Here is a 25,968-nt window from a genome sequence, read left to right as displayed (position 1 = left end):
ATGCTTTTATTTAAAGGCGCTAAGTTGGCTGCCCTAATGGCGGCTGCACGGGCTTGCGCTTGCTAGTGAGCGCGCGCGTGTTCACGTGAAGGATGGCGAGCGCGAGATTCCTGTTGACGCGACGCTGCTGCACAGCTTTAAAAGCTACCACAGGTACAAACGTATTCATAAATATGTACTTAGTGTACATATATATCTTATTGAATTGAACTGTACTTGTTTATCCGCTTTTGAGTGACATTAGAGAGTTTGAATAAGGTGACCAGCATGAATGAACTTTCACCTAGTTTTGACAGTTCAGGTCTGTGAGCCACAGGCGCGTCAGGACAGATATAATAATGGTATTAATTATACAATATTTAATCAAAATATAAAATAACTAGAATACAGGTTCAATGGCAACTATAGTTTTCAAAATACTAAAAATTTTTTTACAGCTGTGGTGACTGTAAAATCATTAAAATATATACTTTGTTATACATTTAACCTGTAAGAGACTTATTGTCATTTGCTTTATTTTGTTTTTGTTTACAATTACATTTAATGTCAAGTTAGCATATAGTTTACTGTACACTGATTTTGTCTACTGGGTCAAAACATGATGCAAAAATATAACTTTACACCTGTGAAACACTTATATTATTATATATATCTATGGGTCAAAGAAGATATGTCACATTTTGGTGCCTGCATCAAATTAAATTGACAAAAATCATTAAAAAAAAACATGTTAAATTCAAGTGCCTACTTTCATATTTCAAATAACTTATATGAAAAAGTAAAAATTTGGAGGATATAATGTTCCAAAGTGTAAAATAGTCATTCAGCATAATGGTCCGGACTTTGATTTTTACCTTTACATCATTAAATAAAATATTCATATTTTTATGTAAGATAAAAACATTTTGTAAGATAAGATACAGATAAAGAGTGAATAAATCACTTGTTCTGTCATAAACACAAACCAGGCTTGTGAATTACAATATTCATAACTATTAATTTGTTAAAAGGAAGTGACCTCTGTGTATGAAGGACTATATGAGTTTTTCATTAAAGGTTCACATGGAACTTTATTTGTGTGTGATCGTGTTTATTTTTGTTTTGGGTCAAAGGTCATGGACAGAGAAGTCTATCCTCAGCTGTGCTGGGTAACTATTAAAGATGAATAGAGACATGTTTAATGTTTTCTTTTTAATCACTTCTTTGTCTCTCTCTGTCTGCAGCTCGCACTCATGTCAGTTATGAGGTCAAGGATAATGTTGCTGTGGTTCGAATCAATGATCCGACCTCAAAGGTGTGTTCTGTTCAAGTATTTATTGATTTAAAAGTTTAAATGCCTGCTTTTATTCAGCAAGGATGCTTTAAATTAATCAAATGTGCCAGTTTTACAAAAAAAAAAAAAATCTATTTAATGATCCCCAAAAAAAGCATCACGTTTTCACAAGAATAAGAAGCAGCACAGCTGTTTTCAAAATTGATATTGATAATAATAAATGTTTCTTGAGCTGCAAATCAGAATATTAGAATGATTTCTGAAGGATCATGTGACACTGAAGACTGGAGTAATGATGCAGAAAATTCAGCTTTGATCACGGGAATGAAAATAAATTTTTAAATGTATTCAAATAGAAAACATTTTTTTACATTTTACAAATAGATATTATATGTAATTTGTGTGTGTAGGTGAATACTCTGTCCAAGCACATGCAGGCAGAGATGGTGGAGGTGATGAATGAGATTTGGGGGAATTCAGCAGTAAAGAGCGCCGTCCTTATCTCCAGAAAACCAGGATGCTTCATTGCAGGAGCTGACATCAAGTAGCAAACACACTCGCGCACACACAACAATTGCTAGACTATTTATACAGACTCACATCCATCATCATCTCCTTCTTTCAGTATGATTAAGGCCTGCAAGACAGCAGAGGAAGTGACATCACTTTCACATGAAGGACAGAAGATATTTGACCAGATTGAGAAATCACCCATCCCTATTGTGGCTGCTATTAACGGCTCCTGTCTGGGCGGTGGACTGGAGGTCAGCACATGATCATCTCATTTTTAATTATTCACTTCTATTATTTAATAAATAAATTAAAAAAAATTAATCATTTAATTTCTTTACAGCTGTGAAAAGCAGCAGTGATGTTACTGTTAACTAAAAAGTTGAAGTACTAAAATGAATACAACTAAAACGGAATTAAAGGTAAATAGTAATATACAAAACCCTGAAAAATAATACAAATCAATACATGACTAAGAAATAAAATAAAAAAAAAGCTCATTTAAAATATTAATAATTAATTATAAATAATACTAAAATAAAAATAGTGTATAAATAGTTAAAATAAATAATAAAAAGGTTTTATCATTTTTAATGACTACAACCCAAATTCCGGAAAAGTTGGGACGTTTTTTTAATTTTAATAAAATGAAAACTAAAGGAATTTCAAATCACATGAGCCAATATTTTATTCACAATAGAACATAGATGACGTAGCAAATGTTTAAACTGAGAAATTTTACACTTTTATCCACTTAATTAGCTCATTTAAAATTTAATGCCTGCTACAGGTCTCAAAAAAGTTGGCACGGGGGCAACAAATGGCTAAAAAAGCAAGCAGTTTTAAAAAGATTCAGCTGGGAGAACATCTAGTGATTAATTAAGTTAATTGATATCAGGTCTGTAACATGATTAGCTATAAAAGCTTTGTCTTAGAGAAGCAGAGTCTCTCAGAAGTAAAGATGGGCAGAGGCTCTCCAATCTGTGAAAGACTGCATAAAAAAATTGTGGAAAACTTTAAAAACAATGTTCCTCAACGTCAAATTGCAAAGGCTTTGCAAATCTCATCATCTACAGTGCATAACATCATCAAAAGATTCAGAGAAACTGGAGAAATCTCTGTGCGTAAGGGACAAAGCCGGAGACCTTTATTGGATGCCCGTGGTCTTCGGGCTCTCAGACGACACTGCATCACTCATCGGCATGATTGTGTCAATGACATTACTAAATGGGCCCAGGAATACTTTCAGAAACCACTGTCGGTAAACACAATCCGCCGTGCCATCAGCAGATGCCAACTAAAGCTCTATCATGCAAAAAGGAAGCCATATGTGAACATGGTCCAGAAGCGCCGTCGTGTCCTGTGGGCCAAGGCTCATTTAAAATGGACTATTTCAAAGTGGAATAGTGTTTTATGGTCAGACGAGTCCAAATTTGACATTCTTGTTGGAAATCACGGACGCCGTGTCCTCCGGGCTAAAGAGGAGGGAGACCTTCCAGTATGTTATCAGCGTTCAGTTCAAAAGCCAGCATCTCTGATGGTATGGGGGTGCATAAGTGCATACGGTATGGGTAGCTTGCATGTTTTGGAAGGCTCTGTGAATGCTGAAAGGTATATAAAGGTTTTAGAGCAACATATGCTTCCCTCCAAACAACGTCTATTTCAGGGAAGGCCTTGTTTATTTCAGCAGAACAATGCAAAACCACATACTGCAGCTATAACAACAGCATGGCTTCGTCGTAGAAGAGTCCGGGTGCTAACCTGGCCTGCCTGCAGTCCAGATCTTTCACCTATAGAGAACATTTGGCGCATCATTAAACGAAAAATACGTCAAAGACGACCACGAACTCTTCAGCAGCTGGAAATCTATATAAGGCAAGAATGGGACCAAATTCCAACAGCAAAACTCCAGCAACTCATAGCCTCAATGCCCAGACGTCTTCAAACTGTTTTGAAAAGAAAAGGAGATGCTACACCATGGTAAACATGCCCCGTCCCAACTATTTTGAGACCTGTAGCAGAAATCAAAATTGAAATGAGCTCATTTTGTGCATAAAATTGTAAGCTTTCTCAGTTTAAACATTTGCTATGTTATCTATGTTCTATTGTGAATAAAATATTGGCTCATGTGATTTGAAAGTCTTTTAGTTTTCATTTTATTAAAATTTAAAAAACGTCCCAACTTTTCCGGAATTCGGGTTGTATTTACTAGTTGTTTATTAGCCTGCATTTTACTAGCATATTGGCTGTATATTAGTACTTATAAAGCACAAATTACTTATTATCCATGACCATATTCTACGTAGATCCTTTAACCCTAAACACTACTACTACAACAACTACTTTACTTAATATTAATAAACTGTGATTAAGAGTTTATTAAGGGGAAAACTCTTAATAGTGAATATGTGTTCCCTAAGTGTCACCATATTTGATAATACAGAACAATGCAATATTATACAAGCAGACTGTAATATTATATTAGACCAGGGATGTCAAACTCAGTTCCTGGAGGGCCGGAGCCTTGCAGAGTTTAGATTCAACCCTAATTAAACACACCTGATCAAACTAATCTGTCCTTCAGGCTTATTTGAAAACTACATGGAATGTGTGCTGGAGCAGGGTCAGAACAAAAGTCCACAGGGTGCCGGCCCTCCAGGAATTGAGTTTGATGCCCCTGTATTAGACGATAAACCCTTTAAATTCACCCTTGGTCCTCCTTTCTCCTGTTCTTTCAGTTTGCCATTGCATGTCAGTACCGGATTGCCACTAAGAGTAAGAAGACGATTCTAGGCACCCCAGAGGTGATGCTGGGACTGCTGCCCGGGGCTGGAGGGACACAGAGGCTGCCCAAAATGGTTAGGAGTTTACTTACACTCTCTAACTGCTCAGGTGGTCAGGGATGTGTAGATTATGCTAATCTCTGAATGGTAGAAAACTGAATTTTTCATCAGTATTTTTCATAATGTTGTCTGTGTGTCTTAGGTTGGCCTTCCCGCTGCGTTTGATATGATGCTGACCGGCAGGAACATAAAGCCAGACAAAGCCAAAAAAATGGGGCTCGTACATCAGCTGGTGGATCCTCTGGGTGATTTAATCAATTAGAAGAATTAATATATAGTCCCTCAATCACAAGCAAATTTAAAGAGGCTGGTATCATGGAAAAAAAGTTTTTTTTTCTGCTTTTTTTTTAATAATAATAAAGTTTAAAATAAATCAAATAAAATGTATATAATTTAAAATGATTAACATTATAAAAACTTAAATGGAAATTATAACTGAAATAAGTTATAATTACTAAAGTACTCAAGTAAATAAAAGTAAAACTGTATAACAATATATTAACACTTAATTGTAATATAAAAAAACTAAAGGAAATGTAAAAAATGCAAAATTACTAATAAACTAAAATGATTGCAGTTGAAAATATAAAATAACAGCTAATTCAAAATATGAATAAATAGTAAAATAGTACATAAATAATACTGAAATAGCACTGCTCTATACCATGTATTGAGACCAAATTGCATTAACAGCTTGCAAATAAAATAGAACATTTAAAATGTAAAAGAAGGTTCAGTAGCATCAGCCTGTTTAATAAAAAAGAGAGAAAAAAATATACATCATGAAAACAGTTTTTGATGCAAGAGATCTTGACTAGCATTTTAAGTGGACTTTAGACCAAAGTAAAAAAAAAACCCTATTCCATAATTTATTTAAAATACATTTATTTCATACTTGGTATACTTCAAATTCATGAAATACTTTAACATATTTATTGACAATATCACGTAAGACTTAAGGATATAAAATTAATTGTTATTTGGAGTATTTCTTTATTGCACAATGCAAATTTCTTTATATTAAGCCTAAAATGTGTTTTAATATAACTTTTAATAAGGATTGTGTGATCTCTGCATGATATCTGTCTGTAAATGCAATATATTTAAGGTGTACCTGAAGTATACTTGCAATAGTTCCACATTAGCACAATCAAATATTCTTAAGTATTTCTTTAATTGGACTTCAGCACTACTTCCTCACAATTAAAGTGCATTAAGCACAGAATGAGTTGTTCTAATTTAGCAGACTTTAAGTAGTATAGTATAGTGTAGTATACTTGACACAAAATAAATGTATACTAGTGGAGGAAATATAATAAATTCTGCACAGATGCAGATTTGGACCCCTATAACTACAGTAATAGGTGTCTGTGTTTTGTGTGACAGGCCCAGGACTGAAGAGTCCAGAAGAGAGGACCATCGAGTACCTGGAGGAAGTGGCTGTTCATTTTGCTAAAGGTCTTGCTGGTAAAAAAGTCACAGTGGAAAAGAAGAAAGGACTCGTGCAGAGTAAGACAAACACATTAGTGTCAAGTTAAGAAGATAAGACAGAACGCTGACTTGTCTCTTTATTAATAAAAGCTTTTATTGTTTTAAATTCGTTTTTTCCAGAGATATGGGTATGGGTAATGGGTCTGCCACCGGTCAGGAAACAGATCTACAAAACTGTCCACAGTAAAGTCATGAAACAGAGTAAAGGGCTTTATCCCGCGCCACTGAAGATTATAGAGGTAAACACACACACAAACAGACACACATACTCCCATTGGCTCATGAACTCACATGTTTTGGTGTTTTTAGTGTGTCCAGACGGGCGTTGAGAAAGGAAACGCTGCTGGATATCTGACTGAATCTCAGGTTAGTATCACCAACATCGTGATCACTTGAATTTCAACTCGTTTAACCTACTGTATCATATCTGATTCACAAATTTCTAAGGCCTCTAAATGATCAATATGATCAAACTCTTGCCAGAAAACCTGTTGCACGCAATCTACTACATGCCTTCTGTCGACTGATTGATGTTTTCTACTTTTACAGCAAATAAAAGGCCTTATAGTTCATTCCTTTTAGGTCGTGGTAGTACAGTAAACATAAAAATCAAACATAAGAATAACTTTAATAATTCAAGATGAGCACTTACTGGACTGAAACAACTTAGGTTTACTTGATTATAATTTTTTATAAAGTAGAAATATAAATATCAGGCTTTTGAGGAACGATTATTTGTTCATCTCTCAATCATCATTGTATTGCATTGCATTATCTGTTATGACACTACAGAGCTTTGATCATAAAACTAAACACCTTATTTAACTAAGACATATTATTGGGAGATAGTGTGACAACTGATATTTCTGTGCATTTTTTGCAAGCAATGTTATACTGTAATAAAGATCTCACTGATTTACATTACAAAAATCGGAATTTCATCTTACTTTCTGACCATATAAATATCAGCATCTGCACCAATTTGCAAATTTCTGCTCAGTTTGGTCCTCTCAATAACATTTTCCATATTCTTACTATATCATACGATATGTGCTCTAAAAGCTTGATGTGTCAAATATGAAAAACCCATACAAACCATTTTTTATATTTTATCTAAATGTTCAATAAACTGTTTAGAAAAAAAAGGCATATAAAAACAGCATATATGAGCAGTTATCAGCTCGTCTGACCTCTTGTCTGTTTTCTAGAACTTTGGCAAGCTGGCGATGACATCAGAGTCCAGAGCTCTGATTGGCCTTTATCATGGTCAGGTGACGTGCAAAAAGAACCACTTTGGGCAGCCTGAGAGAGAAGTGAAGTAAGTCTGGTGGGAGGGGCTGAGTGATATGATGTCATCAGGATGTGAATGTAATATCTAATTGTGCATTTGTTTTTTGTTTTTTTGGTTTTTTTTTTGTAGTAAGCTGGCTGTCCTGGGAGCGGGGCTTATGGGAGCAGGCATTGCTCAGGTAACGATAGACAAGGGTGTGGCCACCATCTTAAAAGACACAACAGAGGAAGGACTTGCAAGAGGTCATCAACAGGTGTACAAGGGGTTGGTGTAGTACACCCACAGATAGACATCAACATGATAGAAATATACAGCCGTTTTCCAAACCCACTGGTTCATCAGCTGCAGGTCATGATGTTAGACTGCAGAGGGCGCTGCACTCCGAGTCCAGGGCATTAGAAAGAAACCATTTAAGCAGAGAGCCAGAGCAGATGTGTGCTGTGATCTTTGTCCATAGATGACCATGAAATGAGACCGTTGCTCTGTTAAAATCCAAACACACAAATAAACACAAATATCAAAATGTCAAACTATTGAAAGTATCCTCTAAAGATATGTTTTCCCACAGTCATTGCAAGTCTGGATATGTTAGGGGTTTTTAATTGTGATCTCCAGGCCTTTGAAAAACCATGGAAATTTTGGTTGTGAATATATATATATATGTTTCAACTTTTATGTTAAATCTAATAAATATATTTCACTGTTTCTTTCTCAGTCTTAACGACAAAACAAAAAAGAAGAGTCTGACGACATTCGAGAGAGATGAGATTATGTCATTGCTGTCAGGACAGCTGGATTACCGTGACTTTGAGAACACTGACATGGTCATTGAAGCCGTGTTTGAAGACCTGTCAATCAAACATAAAGTGGTGAAGGAGGTTGAGGCCGTAAGTTCAACTTTGTGTGTGTGTTTGCAGTGCAGCCCTCCGTATATATACACTACTGATCATACTTGTTCTGTGTGCAGGTGATTCCTCCTCACTGTATCTTTGCCACCAACACATCCGCTCTGCCAATCAAAGACATTGCAGCAGCCAGTAAGAGACCTGAAAAGGTGTGTGTGTGTGTATGTGTGTTTTAAATGGGTTTGATTGTTATTAGTCAGTACTGAAGGAGTGATTGTTTGTGAAAGTCTTTATGCTGAACAACTTGTGTGTGTGATGTAGGTGATAGGGATGCACTATTTCTCTCCGGTGGATAAAATGCAACTGCTAGAAATCATCACCACCAATAAAACCTCCAAAGACACAACGGCATCTGCCGTGGCTGTTGGGCTTAAACAGGGAAAGGTCATCATAGTCGTGGGGGTACGAACACATTCTACTTTATATTTTCAGCCTTTTCTGTGCATCAGCGAGAGATTATGTTGTATGTATATTTCATCAGGATGGTCCAGGGTTTTATACCACTCGTTGTCTAGCGCCTATGTTAGCCGAGGCCGTTCGAGCACTGCAGGTAAATTCCTACATGTTTGAATAGCGTATACATGTAAAAAATGTTTTTTACTAATTAACAATATGTTCCAGTTAAAGATTGAATGCTTGTTTGTGGTTTAAATGTATACTTAAATTTGGACTATGTGTTTAAAACATGTTATTATGTGAGCCAAATCTTTTTTTCTTCTTATTATAATCACTGTTGAAAACAGATTCTGCTTAATATTTTTGTAGAAACCGATATTTCTCTCTGACTTCTTTGAGGAATAGAAACTTCAAAAGAACAGCATTTATATGATTTAAATATTTTTGTTACATTGTACTGTAAATGGTACAATTTAGGTACAATTCATAGTTCAAAACTATTTTTTTTATTATATGAGCCAACTCTAATCTTCCTGTCTCATCACTTTGGCTAAAGGAAGGAGTTGGGCCCAAGAAACTGGATTCTTTGACAACAGGATTCGGGTTTCCTGTCGGTGCGGCGACACTTGCTGACGAGGTCGGTATTGACGTGGCGGCTCATGTTGCAGAAGATCTTGGCAAGGCTTTTGGAACGCGATTTGGAGGAGGAAATGTTGAGGTCTTGAAGATGATGGTCCAAAAAGGGTTCAAAGGTGCATCTGTTAGACCACATACAGCTTTGTCTTAATACATTTTGGTTCAGTCTTACAGAACATTTGATGGCAAGTTTAAGGGATACAGTATTTCACCCAAACACAAATGTTCATTTGACTTTTCAGGGAATAATGCCTTAAATTTCAGAAACCGTATCATCACCATAACTATTCTTGTCACATTGAATTCAGAAATCAGATTGTTATTGGATGTGAATATGTGCACTTTAGGTCGCAAGTCTGGAAAGGGTTGTTACGTGTATGGAGCAAAGTCGAAAGAAAAGAAGGTGAACTCTGGAGCTGAAGAAATTCTCAAAAGCTTTAAGCTAACAGCGCCCCCTGCTGTGTATGTTGCTTTTCATGATTAACAAGCATCTTAAAGCTTGATTTACCTCAGGAGAAACCTTTCATATTTCTCCTATTTCTCTCTTTAGCTCTGCCGACGAGGATATTCAGTACAGACTTGTGTCCCGATTCGTAAACGAGGCCATACTGTGTCTAGAGGAAGGCATTTTGCCTGACCCTGTACAGGGAGACATCGGAGCCGTGTTTGGGCTTGGCTTCCCACCATGCTTGGGAGGTAACACACACATTACACACCTTGTAATTAAAAAGATTTATCATAACTGATGCGGGCCTAGCACTTAGCCCTGAGGCACACCGCATTGTGCCTGGGGATAATTAAGGATTTCCAAAGTAAACTTTGACAACCCACTTTTTTCCCACATTTCAGGCCCATTCCGTTTTGTTGATTCACACGGAGCTGACAAACTTGTTCAAAAAATGAAGCGCTTTGAGGAGGTTTACGGTAATCAGTTCACTCCCTGCCAGCTGCTCCTTGACCACGCCAAAGACTCCAGCAAGAGGTTCCACAAGTGAAAATGTGTCACCGTAACTTTGTGATTCAGGATTCAGGATCTTTTCACAAAAACATTCAGGATCTTTTCACAAAAAATGTCACATTCACTCACTTAGGGTAGTGCATTATAAAAAAATAAATAAAAATTATTTGTGTTTTATGATTAGTGGGTTTAAAAGCAAATGTTTCCTAACTTGGCCTATACATAATTTAACAGTTTATTAATGTGGTTAAAGAAAAGATAATTATGTAAAATCCCTCTAAAGAGATTTGTTCTCAACACGAATTCTATTTTTTAAGAATTTAACAGTAGCGTATTTAATGGCATTATTCAGCTAAAGATAACATCTGTTCCCTGTAGAATAATTTCTGAACGTTGCAGTTACATTTTTGTTTTAACCAATGTGCCCAAGAATATCTCCAAGTTGAGCTGGAGGCAGAAACTTGTGTGTAATTATTTGTTGTTGTTTTTTTGTTTGTTGTGGCATAGTGGTTTTATTTGTTTGCACATGATTCTTCTACAGTATAATAAACTTGTAACCCCTGGATATTTTCTAAAAGGTTCATCCTGTATTTCACTATATGTAAAGGAAAACTCTTTGAAAGAATGTGTTGGCATCTGTCCACACTATAGCATATATACTTATGGACAGAGTATATTCTGTAGTACAGGTGTTTTCAAAGTGTGGGGCAGCAGAGCATGTCAGGGGAGGCATAGAGAGTATTCAAAAAATTATTTGATTTTACAAATAAATTAAATAGAAATTAAATAGAAATATATATTAAATAATATATATTAAATATATTATATATATAATGCTACTAAAATAAATCTAAATGCCACCAAAATTACTATTTTTTTATATTTCTAATATTTAAGCAATGTGCAAAAACTAGAGCTATGTTTTCCCAAATATTAGCATAATTGCAAATATTGATTTTATGCAACAGTTAGAAAAAGAAGTTAACCTTACTTTTAGACACAGTACTGACTGTTTATCTATTGTGCCAACAAAATAATACCAAACAATAACTAATGACTGTTTTTAAAAGTAGTGGGCTAATCAAAAGTAAGCAAAAATCTAGTTTTCCATTCCGAAACATATACCAGAGCTTCTTTTATACATTTTACCTGACAATACACTTTGTTCAAGTGAGCACTATTGATTTACTCTTTCCTGTAATTGATCCATCAAGATTAAATCAGACATGGTGAATTTACATTACAAATGAAACACACTACCGCTGTTAAATCTTATTCAAAATACAAATGCATCTGCAGAGGGGGAAGCTGTTAAATAAGCTTTTCTTAAATGCTGATAAAATATTTCTTTAAACAGTAAAGTAAGGCTAAAACCTTCTCATTTCAGCAGCTCTGACCTTGCACACGTCCTCCTTCAGCGTGGGCTGTAGTTAGTAAACTCTTAATTACTGTCACCTAATTACATCTTATTAGAGTGTACATCACAAACTGAACTCTTTATTTTTAAATCTCCTGTATACATGACATGAGCTTCATATGAGAGCATAAGGAAAGAGGAAAAATGTGCTCTGATGAGTAAATCTCATCAAATCTGTCAAGAATATATATATTCCCCAGACATTTTTCATGAACATTTTGCCAGAATTCTCCAAACAACGTTTTCCAATTTTTTACTTTTATTTGAGATTTTTTGTTTATTATGATTATTCTCAATGGTCCTCTTTAGATTCAGTTTTATAAAAAATACATTGTTTTGCTTAAATCTATTTAAACCTTTTTTCCACATTACAGTAATCATAATGAGATTCTTCAGACATTAACAATGTTTAGGGTTTAAATGTGCTTAAATATCAATAAAATAATAACACACTACAAAATAATAATAATAATGATCTTAATGTAATTATTGGTTTTAATTATTTTAAAATGATACATTTTTTTAAGCTAAATTTGATGATTTATTTATTTTTAGTTTTTGATTTTCTGCAAAAATGTAACCTGGACATGTTCCTGACAGGTTTCATGAGATTCATCATAGTCCCAAATCCAACAAACATGTCAGGTTACCATAAATCAGACAAAAGTGGTCAAAACACAGTCAGTAAACCCTTGAAAGACCACACCATAAGTTCTGACTGTCAACTGAAGCCACGCAAAACCATCCCACCCCAGAAACAACAAAAACATCAAATAGTGTTCCATAATATATTAGTCACAATCGGTCAGTCCTTCAATTAGAGAGGTGTATTTCAGACACACACACACATTTATAAAACATCTGAATAAGTAAGAACAGAAGCACTCATTGTAGCTGGAGTACTCCTGTGTCTCTCAAAAAAAAAACATTCCTAAATTCACAAGGATGTTGCTCATATCTTGGGTCTCCATCCTTTGATGAACTGCATGATTTTTTTGACCTGTAGTTTGGTGAGTTTAAAGTCCTCTGACAAGATTTCCTCTGTCAGCTGAGTGAAAATAGAGCCGTCAATTCTTTCTCGGCTGAACAGACCAATCACGTCATCTGAAAGGCCGATGAACCGAAGACTGGATGAAACCTCCTCCACTGAGAGCCAGCAGAGCTCTGCTGGGGGTCGCCAAGATGACCCGGCCCCTCCCTCTGCCCCCTTTGCCTTGGTGACTGATCCGGAGGCGGGGTCTGCAGCAACCGCGTCCTCTTCTGAACTCTTAACGGGTCTAGGCGGAGTCTCAGGGCCACCTTCTGAACCTCCCTGATTGGCTTGAGGCTCCTTAGGGGTAGAGCTAATGAGGTCAGGTATCAGAGTGGGAGAGTTCCTATCTGTGGTGGTGAGCCAATCGGAGGAGGCGTGGGCGTGTCCAGGATTAGCAAAAGGGTTTAGGGCACCAAATGGTGCAAAGCGGTTTTGCGCCACCGGCAGCGGTCTAGGGCAGGTGGAGTAGTTCTTTTGGGTGGAGTCAGTACTGAGTAGAGGTGTATTGAGGATGTTGGAGGTGTAGGCCCCGCCTCCTCGTGGGTGGGACCAACAGGCTTGTGCAGGTTGGGTGGGATCAGGGCTCACACAGGGGTCAGAGGTCACACAGCCGGCCCAGGTGCACGGGTAACAATACAGAGAATAAGAGTCTGGCGATGGAGAGTTGCTGCCACTACGAGGAGCAGAACTGATAGAGAAAGAGTTGTATTAAAATGAGTAAATGAAGAAATCACCAAAACTCAAATAAAGAACAAGAAGTTGTAAGCCACAACAATCCAAACAGTCGAAAAGTTGCTAAAAAGCATGCTAGAAAGGTGATGAAGGACAAGAAAAAAGCTAATTCGAGTGCCCATTGCACTGAAGACGTTTATGTTGAGCTGTGGTTTTTATCTCGCATTTACTTTTTGTTGTCTTTTTGGACCTTTAAGGTAGTGATGCACCCCGAGCCGGTTGAAAATCGATACAAATTATGCAATGATTCAAATAGGTTGAGATGTTTAAACAAATCGCAATACAATTGGGTTCTGACTTACGGAAACTAACTATCATTAGAAAACTTTAGAGGGTATTTTCATTTCATCTCGCTTCTGTATAATGCATATTAAAGTAGTGTTCATAAGCACAGTGATGCAAACAAGGAGACGCTGTATTGCTGCTGGTCCATAAGCGCCACCAGCTGGCAGAGAATGAATATGCGTTTTTATTCAGCCCATCTGCTGCTTTTGTTTCATGTAGATATATTTTCTGTAGTATAGATTGACAAAATGAAAGTCAGAGCATTTGTTTTTGCTTCATATTTCTAAAACTGCTCATGCTGCACGTATCCAGCATCTTTGTTTGGACCATGATTAAAATTAAGTGGTTGCCTCTAATTTTAAATGGAAAGAGAACAGGCAAAGCCTTAGTATGTTTATATAAAGAGATTTATTTGATTTGGGGTTTCACAAATAAATGTGCAGCATTTTGTCCAAGCAATAATAAAAGGACAACTTATCATTTATAATTTGTCTTAAATCTAATAATGAGTAAATCATATTATGAAATCAGAATTGTGAATTGCATCATGAGTTAAGTGAATAGTTGCATCCCTATTTATAGTATGTAGACCTTTTTTGCAACTTTTCATAATAAATGAATGCAAATCATTTTTGTTCCTTAGGTATTTTGTTTCATTGTATTTGTTATAGTCAAATTATCAGTATTCCCAAGGGTAAATATTTCCTCGAAAGTACCAAAAAAAAATGATGGATTAATAACTTACTCTTGATTCCCCTTACTTAGTTCCAACCAATAAGTACTTAAAAAGACTCTATTTAAATCATTGCAACAGTAATTTTTACCTTTCTTGCAGTCCAGAGGAATAAAATGAGAGTTTTGGGTTGAGCGTCTGTCTGGGCGGAGTTTTAGGTAAGCGGGTGGGAACTGGAGGGCTGGGGGCGGGGCCTTTAGCACAGCGGGGCGGAACAGGAGGAGCGTTTAAGAAACGACACTCTTCTTTCACCTAGATAGACAGAAGAAATTCAAAAGAACAAGAAAGAACAGTTAATATATAACAGTGTATGGGACATCTATTATATTACAGTCTTGCTGTTGTCTTCCTCATAACTCAAGACCTGGTTTTCAAGTAAATGTCACTTTATTTCCAGGAGAAATTTAAACAACATATTCCCGTGTCATTAATACTGAACACAGAAAATCGAATAATAAATACCAAATATTGAACAATTAATATTAAACAGAATATGGAATAAAAGGAGCACTAAATACCAAACAATCATTATTATACACTGAAAACTATATACAGAACACTGTTAGTTTGTTGAGAAATCCAGAGTCTAGTGATAAATGTTTAAATGGATGCAAAAATCATATATTAACAGAATATAATACAATGAAACTCAATTTATCTCAGGCTGTCAGTGGAAATAATGACATAATATGCTGCTGATTAATTAATCTAATTAATCATAAATAATTGCATATAATAAAAGATATGAAGATAATTCAAGTCAGTTATTGTAGCTGATGTGTCAATGACTGAAGGGACAAAATATCACAAAAAGAGAAAAAAAAAAAGTATATTTTATGGAAACTGTTAATACATTTTAAATCATTTTAACTCTATATTAATATTCAAATATGTTTATTTCAATGGATTATACACAAAACCAAGATCAATATTTGTGCTTTTTTAAGAACACTAAACAGTATACAGAACAATACAATCAACAAAAGAAATCACAAGCTGAAACTCTTTTTGGATTCTTTAATTAGAGTTCCAGACACACTCTGCAGTAAACCAGTGTTTACAAGTGCTTGTTTCCTAATTACGGTTAATATGGAAATATTGTCTCAATAATCATCCAGATGATAAACTCCATCTGTTATCTGTTATCACTGTCTAAATTTCCTCTTCTGGGAGGAACAACTCTAGGATTCTGGGATACAGTTCACTTCCTCCGCAAATACACCAGGGACAGTGAGTGTGTGTGTTTGTGTGTGTGTGTGTGTGTGTGTTTGGGAAGCTAAATTACAGGCCAGGCCTGAACCCACTGTGTGTGGGAGAGAGAGAGAGAACAGGGTAAAAGAGAAAGGCTGTAATTCCAGTCAACAGTGTCAAAAAGACTTTAATTCCAGTGTGTGTGTGTGTGTATGCTTGTAGGACCGTGACAAAAGAACTGAGGAAGACAAGTTAAAATCATGAGAATAAAGAGGGTTACTGAACTACAGTACAGCTGAGCTCAGGGTCAAAAGCCCAATAATGCCTGAGAATTATCTAAAAGAGTGAATCTCACAAAACTGCTATATGCATTTAATATGCATTAAAAGAACATGTCCAGAATATTTCACCCCCAAATCAATAGTAACAAAGTAATTATATATATATATATATATATATATATATATATATATATATATATATATATATAATATATATATATATTTTTTTTTTTTTTTTTTTTTTTTACACGTAACATTTAAATTTTACTTACAAAAAATTAAGCCTATTGCAACCATTAAGATTTTTTGAAGTGTCATTATTTTATAACAAATACATATTTCCCTAATTTATCTATATATGGTATGTTTTTCAATAATAATAAAAAAACGCAATATGATGCAAAAGCGTGAAAAACTGTGCAAAATGGCTGCTTACAGCTTCAGATTTGGGAGGGACAGGAGGTGGAGTCGATACTCTTGATACTCTTCCTGCTTCCATCTGCACCATGGCTACGTGGGTGGAGCCCACCGTTCCATCTAATGATGTGGTAGTGGAGTGGAAGGATATGAGGTTATGCTCCGCCTTCACTGAGCTCTCAGACGTCACCCCAAAACTTCCAGAACTCTGATTGGTCCAGAGCTCCTCGTATGGAATCTCCTGTGTCTCTGTTGACCAATTGGGTGTGACGTATTCTCGTTCCTCACCGTCACTAGAGGGCAGCGTGTGCGAGTCGCCCGGCGAGTCTCCGCAGCCATGTGATATCGTGTGTGTGATGGCTCCGCCTCCATAGACACACAGAGACAGTCTCTGCAGGGACGTCCCGAGCTCGTCGCGCCCATAGCCTTGAACGCACACCTGAATCTGCCGTGGGCTGAGACACTCCTCGGAGAAATCCGTCTTGACTTCGCGCACGGCATGTGAGTAATTGTCCGGATCGAAGCTTTCCTGGCAACGCAGAGCGCACTGTAGCACCACCTGCTGATAGGAAATGTCAGCATGCAGTAAACCCTCCGGCAGAGTGAAGCGTGGCATGTCTGTTAATAACAGGAAGTGAGATGACATGACTTCCTCTTTGCGAAGTATGCAGCAGAGAACGACAGTTTTGCTGATGATGCTGAGGAGTTTATATCGATGGCCTTCACGGATTGCATGCAGGTCGTATGGGTTACAAGGAGGTCGTGACGGCACAGACACGTTCACGGGTAACCGCACGCGCTCGATGATGCTGCGCACGGTGTGTTGGCCTCCCTGCATCTGCATCTCCTGCGGCGAACGCGTGCAAAACCGCCCGCGGCACTGGAACGGCAAACTGACGCTCTCATTGGTCCGGTGGTTCATGCAAATCAAACAAGGCATCTTCATGCGGGCGGGACGTCCCAGAGCTCCGCCTGCTTTGCCCAGTCGCCGTAGCAATGCAGTCAGGCGGGATTTCTCGCGAGTTGATTGGACGCAGAGCAGTTCTGCCTGGCCCATGAGGGTTAATTCATCTCCCGCTTGAAGAGAGAAATTATACAACTCACTATCCTCCGAAAACTCCCCAGACACCACCTACAGCGAGAGGAAGAGAGAGACACATGTATTAGCATTTAACAAAAAACACATTACTGATGCCATGAGGTTAGAGACCAGGACGAACCTTCTTTGTCAAGGTACAGGCTGCTTGTAATTTATAGCAGTTAAACTTTAATCAAGTCTAAAATTAGCTAAAGCTTGTTCACACCAAGAACAATACCAATAACGATTTTTTTATATTCATTTTTTATTTAAGTTTTAGTTTGTTAGTAATAGTTTTAATTATGTCTATTTTTTAGCTTTAGCAATTTTAGTACTTCAACTAGTGTTGTCAAAAGACCCGTTACTTCGGTAAGTCGGTACTAAACAAATGAAAATATTATGGTACCAGGTTTTTTTAAGAACCGTGGTACCGAGTACCCGGTCAACCCGGTTCTTGATGTGCTTTCTGAAAGTTGCACAGATGTGCTCTCTTCATAAAAGCACTGAGACATGACGACATCAAAAAGAGGAAACAACAAACTAACAAAACACTTTAAAGACAGACACCCAAATCAAATGAGAGAGTTCAAGCAGGTAAGTTCCATTGTTTCCTCCATACATTGATTTATTTGTGGCGGTCCGCTACAATATCAAAACTCACCGCCACAAATAGATTTTCCAAAAGGCTTTGACTTCGTTGAATAAAAATGAGCACTGCATGTGTTAAAGTCGAAACCCAGTGTGGGTGTTTTTATATCACTGTATTTCTAAAGGTATCCGACTTTCTTCAGAAAGTTATTTTCATTTCATCTTGTCTGTAATGCCTGAGCAGCATCTTTGAGCGCAGCTCTTTTTTGATTACAGCCGGAGAAGCCTCTCTTTCTCCCGCTCTACAAGCGCCTCCTGCTGGCAGAGAGGGAATTTGAACATATATGACGCCACAAATAGAGTGCAAGGCTGTGGGAAACACCACTTTTGTTACTATTAAATAATAGTGTGAAGTATGAAAAGCATCATCAGAATAGTCCATCTGCCATCAGTGATTCAACTGTAACGTTATGAAGCGATTTTTTATACACAAAGAAAACAAAAATAACGACAATTCAACAAGTTCAGCAGGTGGCGTAAGCTCTTCTGTATCAGCCGCGCTGCGTTGCTGTATTGTTTTCTTTCAAACCAAATCATAAATACATATAACGTATCCTTGTGGCGCGAATCATATAGAGGAGCATCCGCCATCTGCGTTATAGTCCGATTTGTCAAAATGAGGCTTCGCTGATCTGGAGAGGAATCATTATTTTTGTTTTCTTTGTGTACAAAAAGTATTCTCGTCGCTTTATTACATTATGGTTGAATCACAGATGACAGATGGACTATTCTGACGATGTCTATCATACTTTCCTGGACCTTCACACTGTTATTTACTTGGCAGTCTATGGGACAGTCACAAGCCTCCCTGTTTTCATCCAAAATATCTTAAATTGTGTTCCGAAGACGAACTAAGCTTTTACGGGTTTGGAACGACATGTGGGGTAGGTAAGTCATTAATGACAAATTTTTATTTTGCAGTGGAGTAACCTTTTAAATATTTAATGCTCCTTTAACTTTTATCAGGGTAAAAAAAACAGGACATGATTATATTTACTATATTATACACAACAGAGGCTTTTAAATGAATCATGAATCTAAAATATGTGTGTTAGAGAATGTACAAATGGTTAACATTGTTTGTGTCATATCAGTCAGAAAAGCAGTACTCTAGCTAACTTAGTTGTTATTCTTGGCTTTAAAATTCAAAAGCCCTTTAAAATTAAATATGTACACTGTTTGGATGGAATGAAAATAGTCAAAAAATTTTATTAGCATGTTTTTGTGGTTTATGAATATCTCTCTTGTTCCTTTTGACTGTAATGTTGATTTTGAACCTTCAGATCATCTTGATTAGATGTTGCTGTGATGTGTTTGTGTGCATCAGCACATACAGCAGTAATTTAAAAAAAGTAAGCTTTAGAAATTAGTACCGAGAACTGTGGTATACTGAAATCTTAATACTGTGTCAACACTAACTTCAACTAAACAAGAATTAGAAATGTTGGCTTGGCATGAACTGAAATAAGTTGATATTTTTATACAGTATTTAATTAAATTTCAGTTAATGTGTTTTTTTATAGTTTTAGTTCAAATGACAGGTTTTGATGCTGTCTTTACCTTAACACTAAATGTGATGGGCTCCATGACGAACACACGATCAGGAAAAATTCCTGCGATTTCTTCCACGCTTCCAAAGTATTGAACTGGCTCGCGAACATCCCGATCCTGATCCAATAACTTAAACTTCCCTGAGGACAGAGAAAAACACAGAGAAAGAAAGAAACAAAAAAAGTGTTTTGCAAAATCCACCAAATTTCCCCAGAAGTGAGCAAAAAGAGTTCATTAGTAACATCCTGGCATTCAAAAAATAGGTTAATGCAGTTTTTTTTTAATGTTTTAGAAACCATTTTTCCTTCTGAGGATCAACCCAGAGCCATTTCTTTCACATTTTTGTTTAAGAAGTCACTCTGCAGCCAGAATGTATATATATCTAAGACAGAAATACACATGCAGAAATGTTGTTTTAGTGTAGAGCACAAAACTTTTTTAGTTGTTTAGGTTTGGTTTGGTAATTTTTTTCCATAGAATGTAAACACAGTATGTTCATTGTTATAGTTGTATGTGTTATCATCATCATAAAAAAATACAAATAAATCTCTATGGAGTTTATTATTCCCAGAGCCCTACAGTAGCTCACGCAGAAACACACACACAAATATAACATGTTAATATTATGCAGATCTTCTATTTTGAGAGTCATCAATAACAAACTCATCCACATCATTAAAGTCAGAGCAAATCTAAAATATCAACATGGTCTCAGATGTCTAAAAATCACTCTTCTATAATTCCATCTTGCTTGTTAGCACTCTGTCTATCTGAGAGACGCTAGACCCGGCCACGGAGACACAAATGACCTCATCCATCCCTCTCAGCATCTCACTGCCTCCGGAAACCCCAGCAGATGATCTCATTGGTCACCTGATGTAATGGTGCGGTGGCGGGTGTATTAGGTAACGGCCGTCCCAGGAGAGGAAGTCCAGCGCAGTAATGTCTGCGATTCCGGAAGCTCAGAAAAACGGGCTCCTCCGTGGCTCCCATGGGAATGACGTCAGGATGAGGTAATGATGAGTTTGACTTTATGAATGAAAGCACTAACCAAACGACTCCATTCTTTGAGCAAAAAGCATTGCTCTCTATTGATGGCCATTCATAAGAAGGTGTGTGTTCTAATCAAAATAATCAGATTTATTAAAATGTGCGTGTATGTATGCATGCATGTATGTATACATATGTATAAATGTAGTATTTAAAAAAAATATCATCACTACTACAGTACTTCCTATCTCTTTGAAATTTTTGGCATTATTCTCCACAAGAAATGTACAATCTTCAGCTTTCATTTGTTGTCCCTTTATCGCCTGAATGCTTTGCCCATATGGTATGAAAACACTAACTGCAGTATAACAGTGAATAGAATTGAGACTGACTGAATGTGTGTGAGAGTGTGTGTGTGTGTGTGTGTGTGTGTGTAATGGAGAAAACATCTAAGTGAACGTGTGAAGTTAAGTGCTTGAAAACAACAATCAATATACTGTTAACAACCAGTCATCTCTGTCTCTGGCTCTTTCTGTCTGCTTTCAGTGTTTTTTAATAGCTTGTACACTCTCAATGAGAAATCAGTTTTGTGTGCTGATCTAGGGTCAGTTTCTTTGCATATTTTCTTCAAACTTTACTATTAAAAACTGCTTGAGGAAGAAAATGTACAAATATGTCTGTGCACACATTTTCAACATGTGTTTGATGTTGCATCCAATTTTCCTAGTTAAAAGGGTCCACTCTAAATCTCTATGCTCTCTAATCTCTATCTGATCTCTAGATAAGACTCTTATGACCATTTTATCATTCTCTAGGAGTAAATAAGTCACTTTTAGAGGTAATAACACACCTCTAGTCAACAAATTGGAAAATAAAATATGGGTTTGTCATTCATCAGCAAATCGTTGAATGTGAGGTATACCTGTTGGCACATATTGCAGTCTGTGTGTTTAATATAATACCTGTGTTATTTTAGTATCATTGAGATACTATTATAGTTTTTGTTAATATTTTAAATTAACATTTAATATTAAATTAATATTTTTCTGTCATTTTTATTTCTTTATTATTTTTACATATGTCTAAATTAGTGCTGTCAAATCGATTAATCACATTATTTAAACACAAACATTTATTTTGGATATGATCAATCGATTTGACAGCACTAATCTAAATAGGTTTTACTTTTAGGTTATTTGGTTTGAGTTATTTTAGTACTTAAGAAACTAAATGAAAATTTAATTAATTTTTTTTTTTTTTTTTAGTTAACGTTAATGATACTGTATGGTACCTTGATACTGTAGCGGGATGTCTATTTTGGGTCCAATCACGTAATGACCCTCCTCCAGACTGTGGGCAGTGACGGTGGTCCACTGTCTGCAGGAGTGAAGAAAAATCACATCCTCCTCCGAAAGACCCTCCACATTCTCACCTGCACACACACAAAAACACACACAACTGATAAGCACGATAATTCATCATTTACAGGTTCAGCACAAGACATTTATATTGGCTGAAACACTCAGTATTGGCAATGCTTGTCTGACTCTACAGTAACTCAAATTAATTAACGAATTTATAATTAATAACAAATTATAAAAGTACAATAACTATATCCAACCTCACCCAGATACTTACAGTACATTCACGTAAAGCAATAATTACTATGTAGCAAATCTCAGCTGCGTGATTGTTTATATTGTTGCAAGAATTTAACCTATTATCAAACAGCTCTATATATATCAAGTTGGATATATTATATCCATCCATATAGTACATGTACAGCTGCTTGTATATTGCCAAAATGCAAACAAAATGTAAGCACACAACTCTAATATGCTAAACAGGACTATAAAGCATGAAGATATTAAGTTATTATAAACATTAATATTATGATTTTCTGTAAAACAATGAGACCATGTGTATGTGAAAAGTGCTTTAAAAATTAATTTGACATTATTTTTCTACACACACAGCCTGTTCTCTAGATATCAGCCACTGGAAAACCCAAAAGCTGCAAAATGTCAAATCAGGGTGTATCTGACCTTGAAGCTGACACACACACACAGCCAAACACACAGTCAGTCTCTCTCTCACACACAAACACACACACACACACATATGACAGCTCAACCACAAACAACAAATGAGTTCTTTAAACTTCCGCACATGGGGTTTATGGGAGAGAACTGAGGTCAGCGATCTAACACAAACAACATCACCTCACAAACATCAGACTGATCTCTCTGCTGAGGAATGGATGAATGGACAGAGAGAAAGAGAGAGAGATGAACTGTATTGATCTGGTATTAAAAGAATTCCTCATTGAGACGAGTCTCAGAACAGATGCTTTACACAGGGATCAAGTCCAGCACACACAGACACGTTCTCTGCAGACTGTCTGTTGTGTAAAATTACTGCTGTATGTGCTGATGCACACAAACACATCACAGCAACATCTAATCAAGATGATCTGAAGGTTCAAAATCAACATTACAGTCAAAAGGAACAAGAGAGATATTCATAAACCATACACTTAAAATTAAAGGTTCCCAAAAGTTTTTTTTTTTTTACAGCAATGCCATAGAATAACCATTTTGGGTTCCTTAACTTTTCAGTGAACAGTTCTTCAGAATCATTTTAGTGTGTGAACATTTTAACAATTAATAAAGACACTAAAGAACCTTTTGAGTAACGGTCAAGGTTCCATGGATGTTAAAGGTTCTTCATGGAGAATTCAATGGCAATTAAGAACCTTTATTTTTAAGAGTGTAAATCTGTTGTCACTTTACCATACTTACTTATATACCATATAATAGTGTATTTGTTGCTCTTTAAAGGGCCATTCTCTGCTGTCGATTGTCAATTTAAAGCCGTGCTCACACAAAAGTCAAACTAAGCAGCTTTGTGTTGATGAACACAACCAACTTTAACATGAGCAAAATCTGAATAGGGTTTGCAAAACTCCTGATTGCAAAGATTCCTATTGAAATTACTGGATTTCGATGGCAAAATTTTGCAGATTACAGCACCTGGAAAGGTGTATCACATGCCACAATTGTAGCATTAATGACAAAAAGGAACAATATCATTTGAATCCCTTTTAGAGTAATATTTTTTCAAGCTGATGAACAATAAAAACATTGTCAGCCAATTAGAATCCATCTGACTTTAAAGAGACAGATAATTTAAACTGGCAGACAACATCACTTAAAATAAACAGAAGGTCATTGTTTGTTGGCATGGACATTAATTTAGTTATAATTATCTTTATCATTTTTTGGGTGATCAGGCATTACAAATATTTATAGAGCATTAAATATCTTTAATAAGGGTAGATTTATATGTAATTTAACACAAATGCAAAAGTCTTGTCACTTAATTATTATTAAAGTATGCATTGTTAAAAAAAATCATTTTCATTGTTTTATAAAAATAAACAATTATAACCTGAAATTCCTCTTCATTTTCCCATCTGATTCAATCATCTTTATGAGCTTCTGAGCTCATTTTATGCTTAAAGAGATATTTTACCCAAAACAGAAATTCTTAAGGTTAAGTAATATGCATTTATAGGTACAAACTATTTCTTTAAATACTCTCACCAGAGAGTATGGAGTCTAAACTGATGCAAACAAACAAAAGGTGCCTTATTCCAATTGGACTCCCAATCGAAAGGTTGTGAGTTCAAGTCCCGGGCCGGCAGGAATTGTGGGTGGGGGGAGTGCATGTACAGTTCTCTCTCGACCCTCAATACCACGACTTAGGTGCCCTTGAGCAAGGCATTGAACTCCCAACTGCTCCCTGGGCACCGCAGCATAAATGGCTGCCCACTGCTCCGGGTGTGTGCTCACAGTGTGTGTGTGTGTGTGTGTTCACTGCTCTGTGTGTGTGCATTTCGGATGGGTTAAATGCAGAGCACAAATTCTGAGTATGGGTCACCATACTTGGCTGAATGTCACTTCACTCACTCACTCATTCACTTGAGAGGCTTTTCCCCACCATACAAAGTTAAACTTTCACACATACGGGAATGTGTCAACACTGATAGGAGTTTAATGCTGTTTTCTTCAATTTGAGTTAATGTTAGAGTTTCTTCTGCAGGATGATGTTTAGTATTCAACACACACTGCAGCACATTACACCATTAACATATGAAAAGAGCTGCAGCTCTTTAACACACAACACACACTCTTGTCACCTTTAGCCAAAAGACAAATCAACTACACGCTTCACTGAGGATGCTGTGTTGCAAACATTCACACAACGTTTCATTAAAGTTTGAATCGTTTTATACGATAAAAAAATGTGATGTTATCAGCGTTTGCGGAGTATTTCCAGATTGCATGTGCATAATCTGACCCGAAAGAGCATTAATAAAGCAGCGAAATGTGATGTGTCTTATTCCGCTAACTTTGACTTGGTAAGAAGAATCTTTGACGTCAAACAAACTCTAGCGATTAAGTGCCAAGTTTCTAACACTGTTCTATAAGTCTAATGGTTTCTTACCGTGGCTCAGCCGCACGAGTGTCGGTAAGCGGAATTTGCTCACGACCACGTCCAGCGGCAGCGACACGGAGCTCCACGAGAGTCCGTTAATGCTCGCGGATAGTTTCTCCATCTTTCATCCGTCACCATCATCATCATCATCACGCGCATCACGGGCATGGAACGGAACCGGTGTCAGGAGCACATCGCGCCATGATGAAGAGAAACGCGTGATTGAATCTCTGAAGTGATGTGATCTAAACTGGACTCGGACACCCCCCCCTCCTCCTCCTCCTCCTCCTCCTCCTCCTCCTCCCCCTCCTCCTCCCGCCCCGCGCGCACCGGAACACCGGACAGACAGTGCGTTCACTACGGAGCACCAGTGCTGGAGATCCACCGCCTCAAAATGCCAACGGGACGTTATGTGTTAATGGAAACTTAAATACATTGTATAAAATAAAACGTTTGATATGTTTGTGATTATTAATTTACTTCCTGATATCACAGGTTAAAAGAACGTGGGAACCTTGATTCAGTGCCAATTAGTTTTGCAAAGACTTTTTGGGAGGGTGGCGATGTTGTCCTAATGGCATTTACGTCAGTGACCATAAAGGCTACTATTTTGTAGTGTTACATCTGCTACACAGATCTAAATGCTCTACACTGATCTAACAGTATACTTTAAATAAAATTATTAGCATGTATGCTAAAAAAAATTATTCAACGAGCTTTTGTTACATTATGTATCAAATTGTAAATATATAATAGTTCATCTAATAATAAAAACAATAAATAAAGTAATAATGATGTTTTGTCGGTGT

At 36.7% G+C, this 25,968-nt stretch overlaps 2 protein-coding genes across 3 annotated transcripts; one reads left to right on the top strand and one right to left on the bottom strand.

Moving 5' to 3' along the window:
• The first annotated feature begins 77 nt into the window (after positions 1-77).
• On the top strand, positions 78-10,387 carry hadhaa (hydroxyacyl-CoA dehydrogenase trifunctional multienzyme complex subunit alpha a). Of its 2 annotated transcripts, XM_059498203.1 has the most exons (20): positions 78-153; positions 1,113-1,148; positions 1,224-1,294; positions 1,684-1,817; positions 1,899-2,037; positions 4,522-4,641; positions 4,769-4,871; positions 6,013-6,135; positions 6,238-6,356; positions 6,427-6,483; positions 7,326-7,435; positions 7,538-7,672; positions 8,124-8,295; positions 8,376-8,462; positions 8,575-8,715; positions 8,795-8,863; positions 9,266-9,461; positions 9,693-9,807; positions 9,896-10,041; positions 10,195-10,387. In XM_059498203.1, exons 1-20 carry the CDS (start codon positions 93-95, stop codon positions 10,338-10,340), a joined length of 2,280 nt encoding a protein of 759 aa, XP_059354186.1. In that variant the 5' UTR covers positions 78-92; the 3' UTR covers positions 10,341-10,387. The 2 variants fall into 2 exon arrangements, with proteins under 2 accessions (XP_059354186.1, XP_059354187.1); XM_059498204.1 differs by lacking the exon at positions 1,113-1,148.
• Positions 10,388-12,259: 1,872 nt separating this feature from the next.
• Positions 12,260-25,436, bottom strand: LOC132092120 (GRB2-associated and regulator of MAPK protein 2-like). The gene is made up of 6 exons (XM_059498207.1): positions 25,169-25,436; positions 21,951-22,091; positions 19,679-19,809; positions 16,412-17,524; positions 14,595-14,755; positions 12,260-13,441 (listed from the first exon to the last, which is right to left on the bottom strand). The coding sequence occupies exons 1-6, from the start codon at positions 25,278-25,280 to the stop codon at positions 12,673-12,675; spliced, it is 2,427 nt and encodes an 808-aa protein (XP_059354190.1). The 5' UTR covers positions 25,281-25,436; the 3' UTR covers positions 12,260-12,672.
• Between the last annotated feature and the right edge of the window lie 532 nt (positions 25,437-25,968).

The sequence above is a fragment of the Carassius carassius genome, chromosome 18, assembly GCF_963082965.1.
Source record: "Carassius carassius chromosome 18, fCarCar2.1, whole genome shotgun sequence".
NCBI classification, from domain to species: domain Eukaryota; kingdom Metazoa; phylum Chordata; class Actinopteri; order Cypriniformes; family Cyprinidae; genus Carassius; species Carassius carassius.
This window is presented reverse-complemented; position numbering and strand designations above follow the sequence as displayed.

Bases quoted from the DNA above. Each gene is read 5' to 3' on its own strand.
- hadhaa (XM_059498203.1), top strand. From the start codon at position 93: ATGGCGAGCGCGAGATTCCTGTTGACGCGACGCTGCTGCACAGCTTTA. The intron at 1,818-1,898 runs GTAGCAAACACA...TCCTTCTTTCAG, and splicing joins ATTGCAGGAGCTGACATCAA to TATGATTAAGGCCTGCAAGA. The intron at 9,462-9,692 runs GTGCATCTGTTA...TGTGCACTTTAG, and splicing joins GGTCCAAAAAGGGTTCAAAG to GTCGCAAGTCTGGAAAGGGT.
- LOC132092120 (XM_059498207.1), bottom strand. From the start codon at position 25,280: ATGGAGAAACTATCCGCGAGCATTAACGGACTCTCGTGGAGCTCCGTG. The intron at 22,092-25,168 runs GTAAGAAACCAT...GTGTGTGTGCAG, and splicing joins ACTCGTGCGGCTGAGCCACG to GTGAGAATGTGGAGGGTCTT. The intron at 14,756-16,411 runs GTAAGCAGCCAT...CTGTCTATCTAG, and splicing joins TCCCTCCCAAATCTGAAGCT to GTGAAAGAAGAGTGTCGTTT.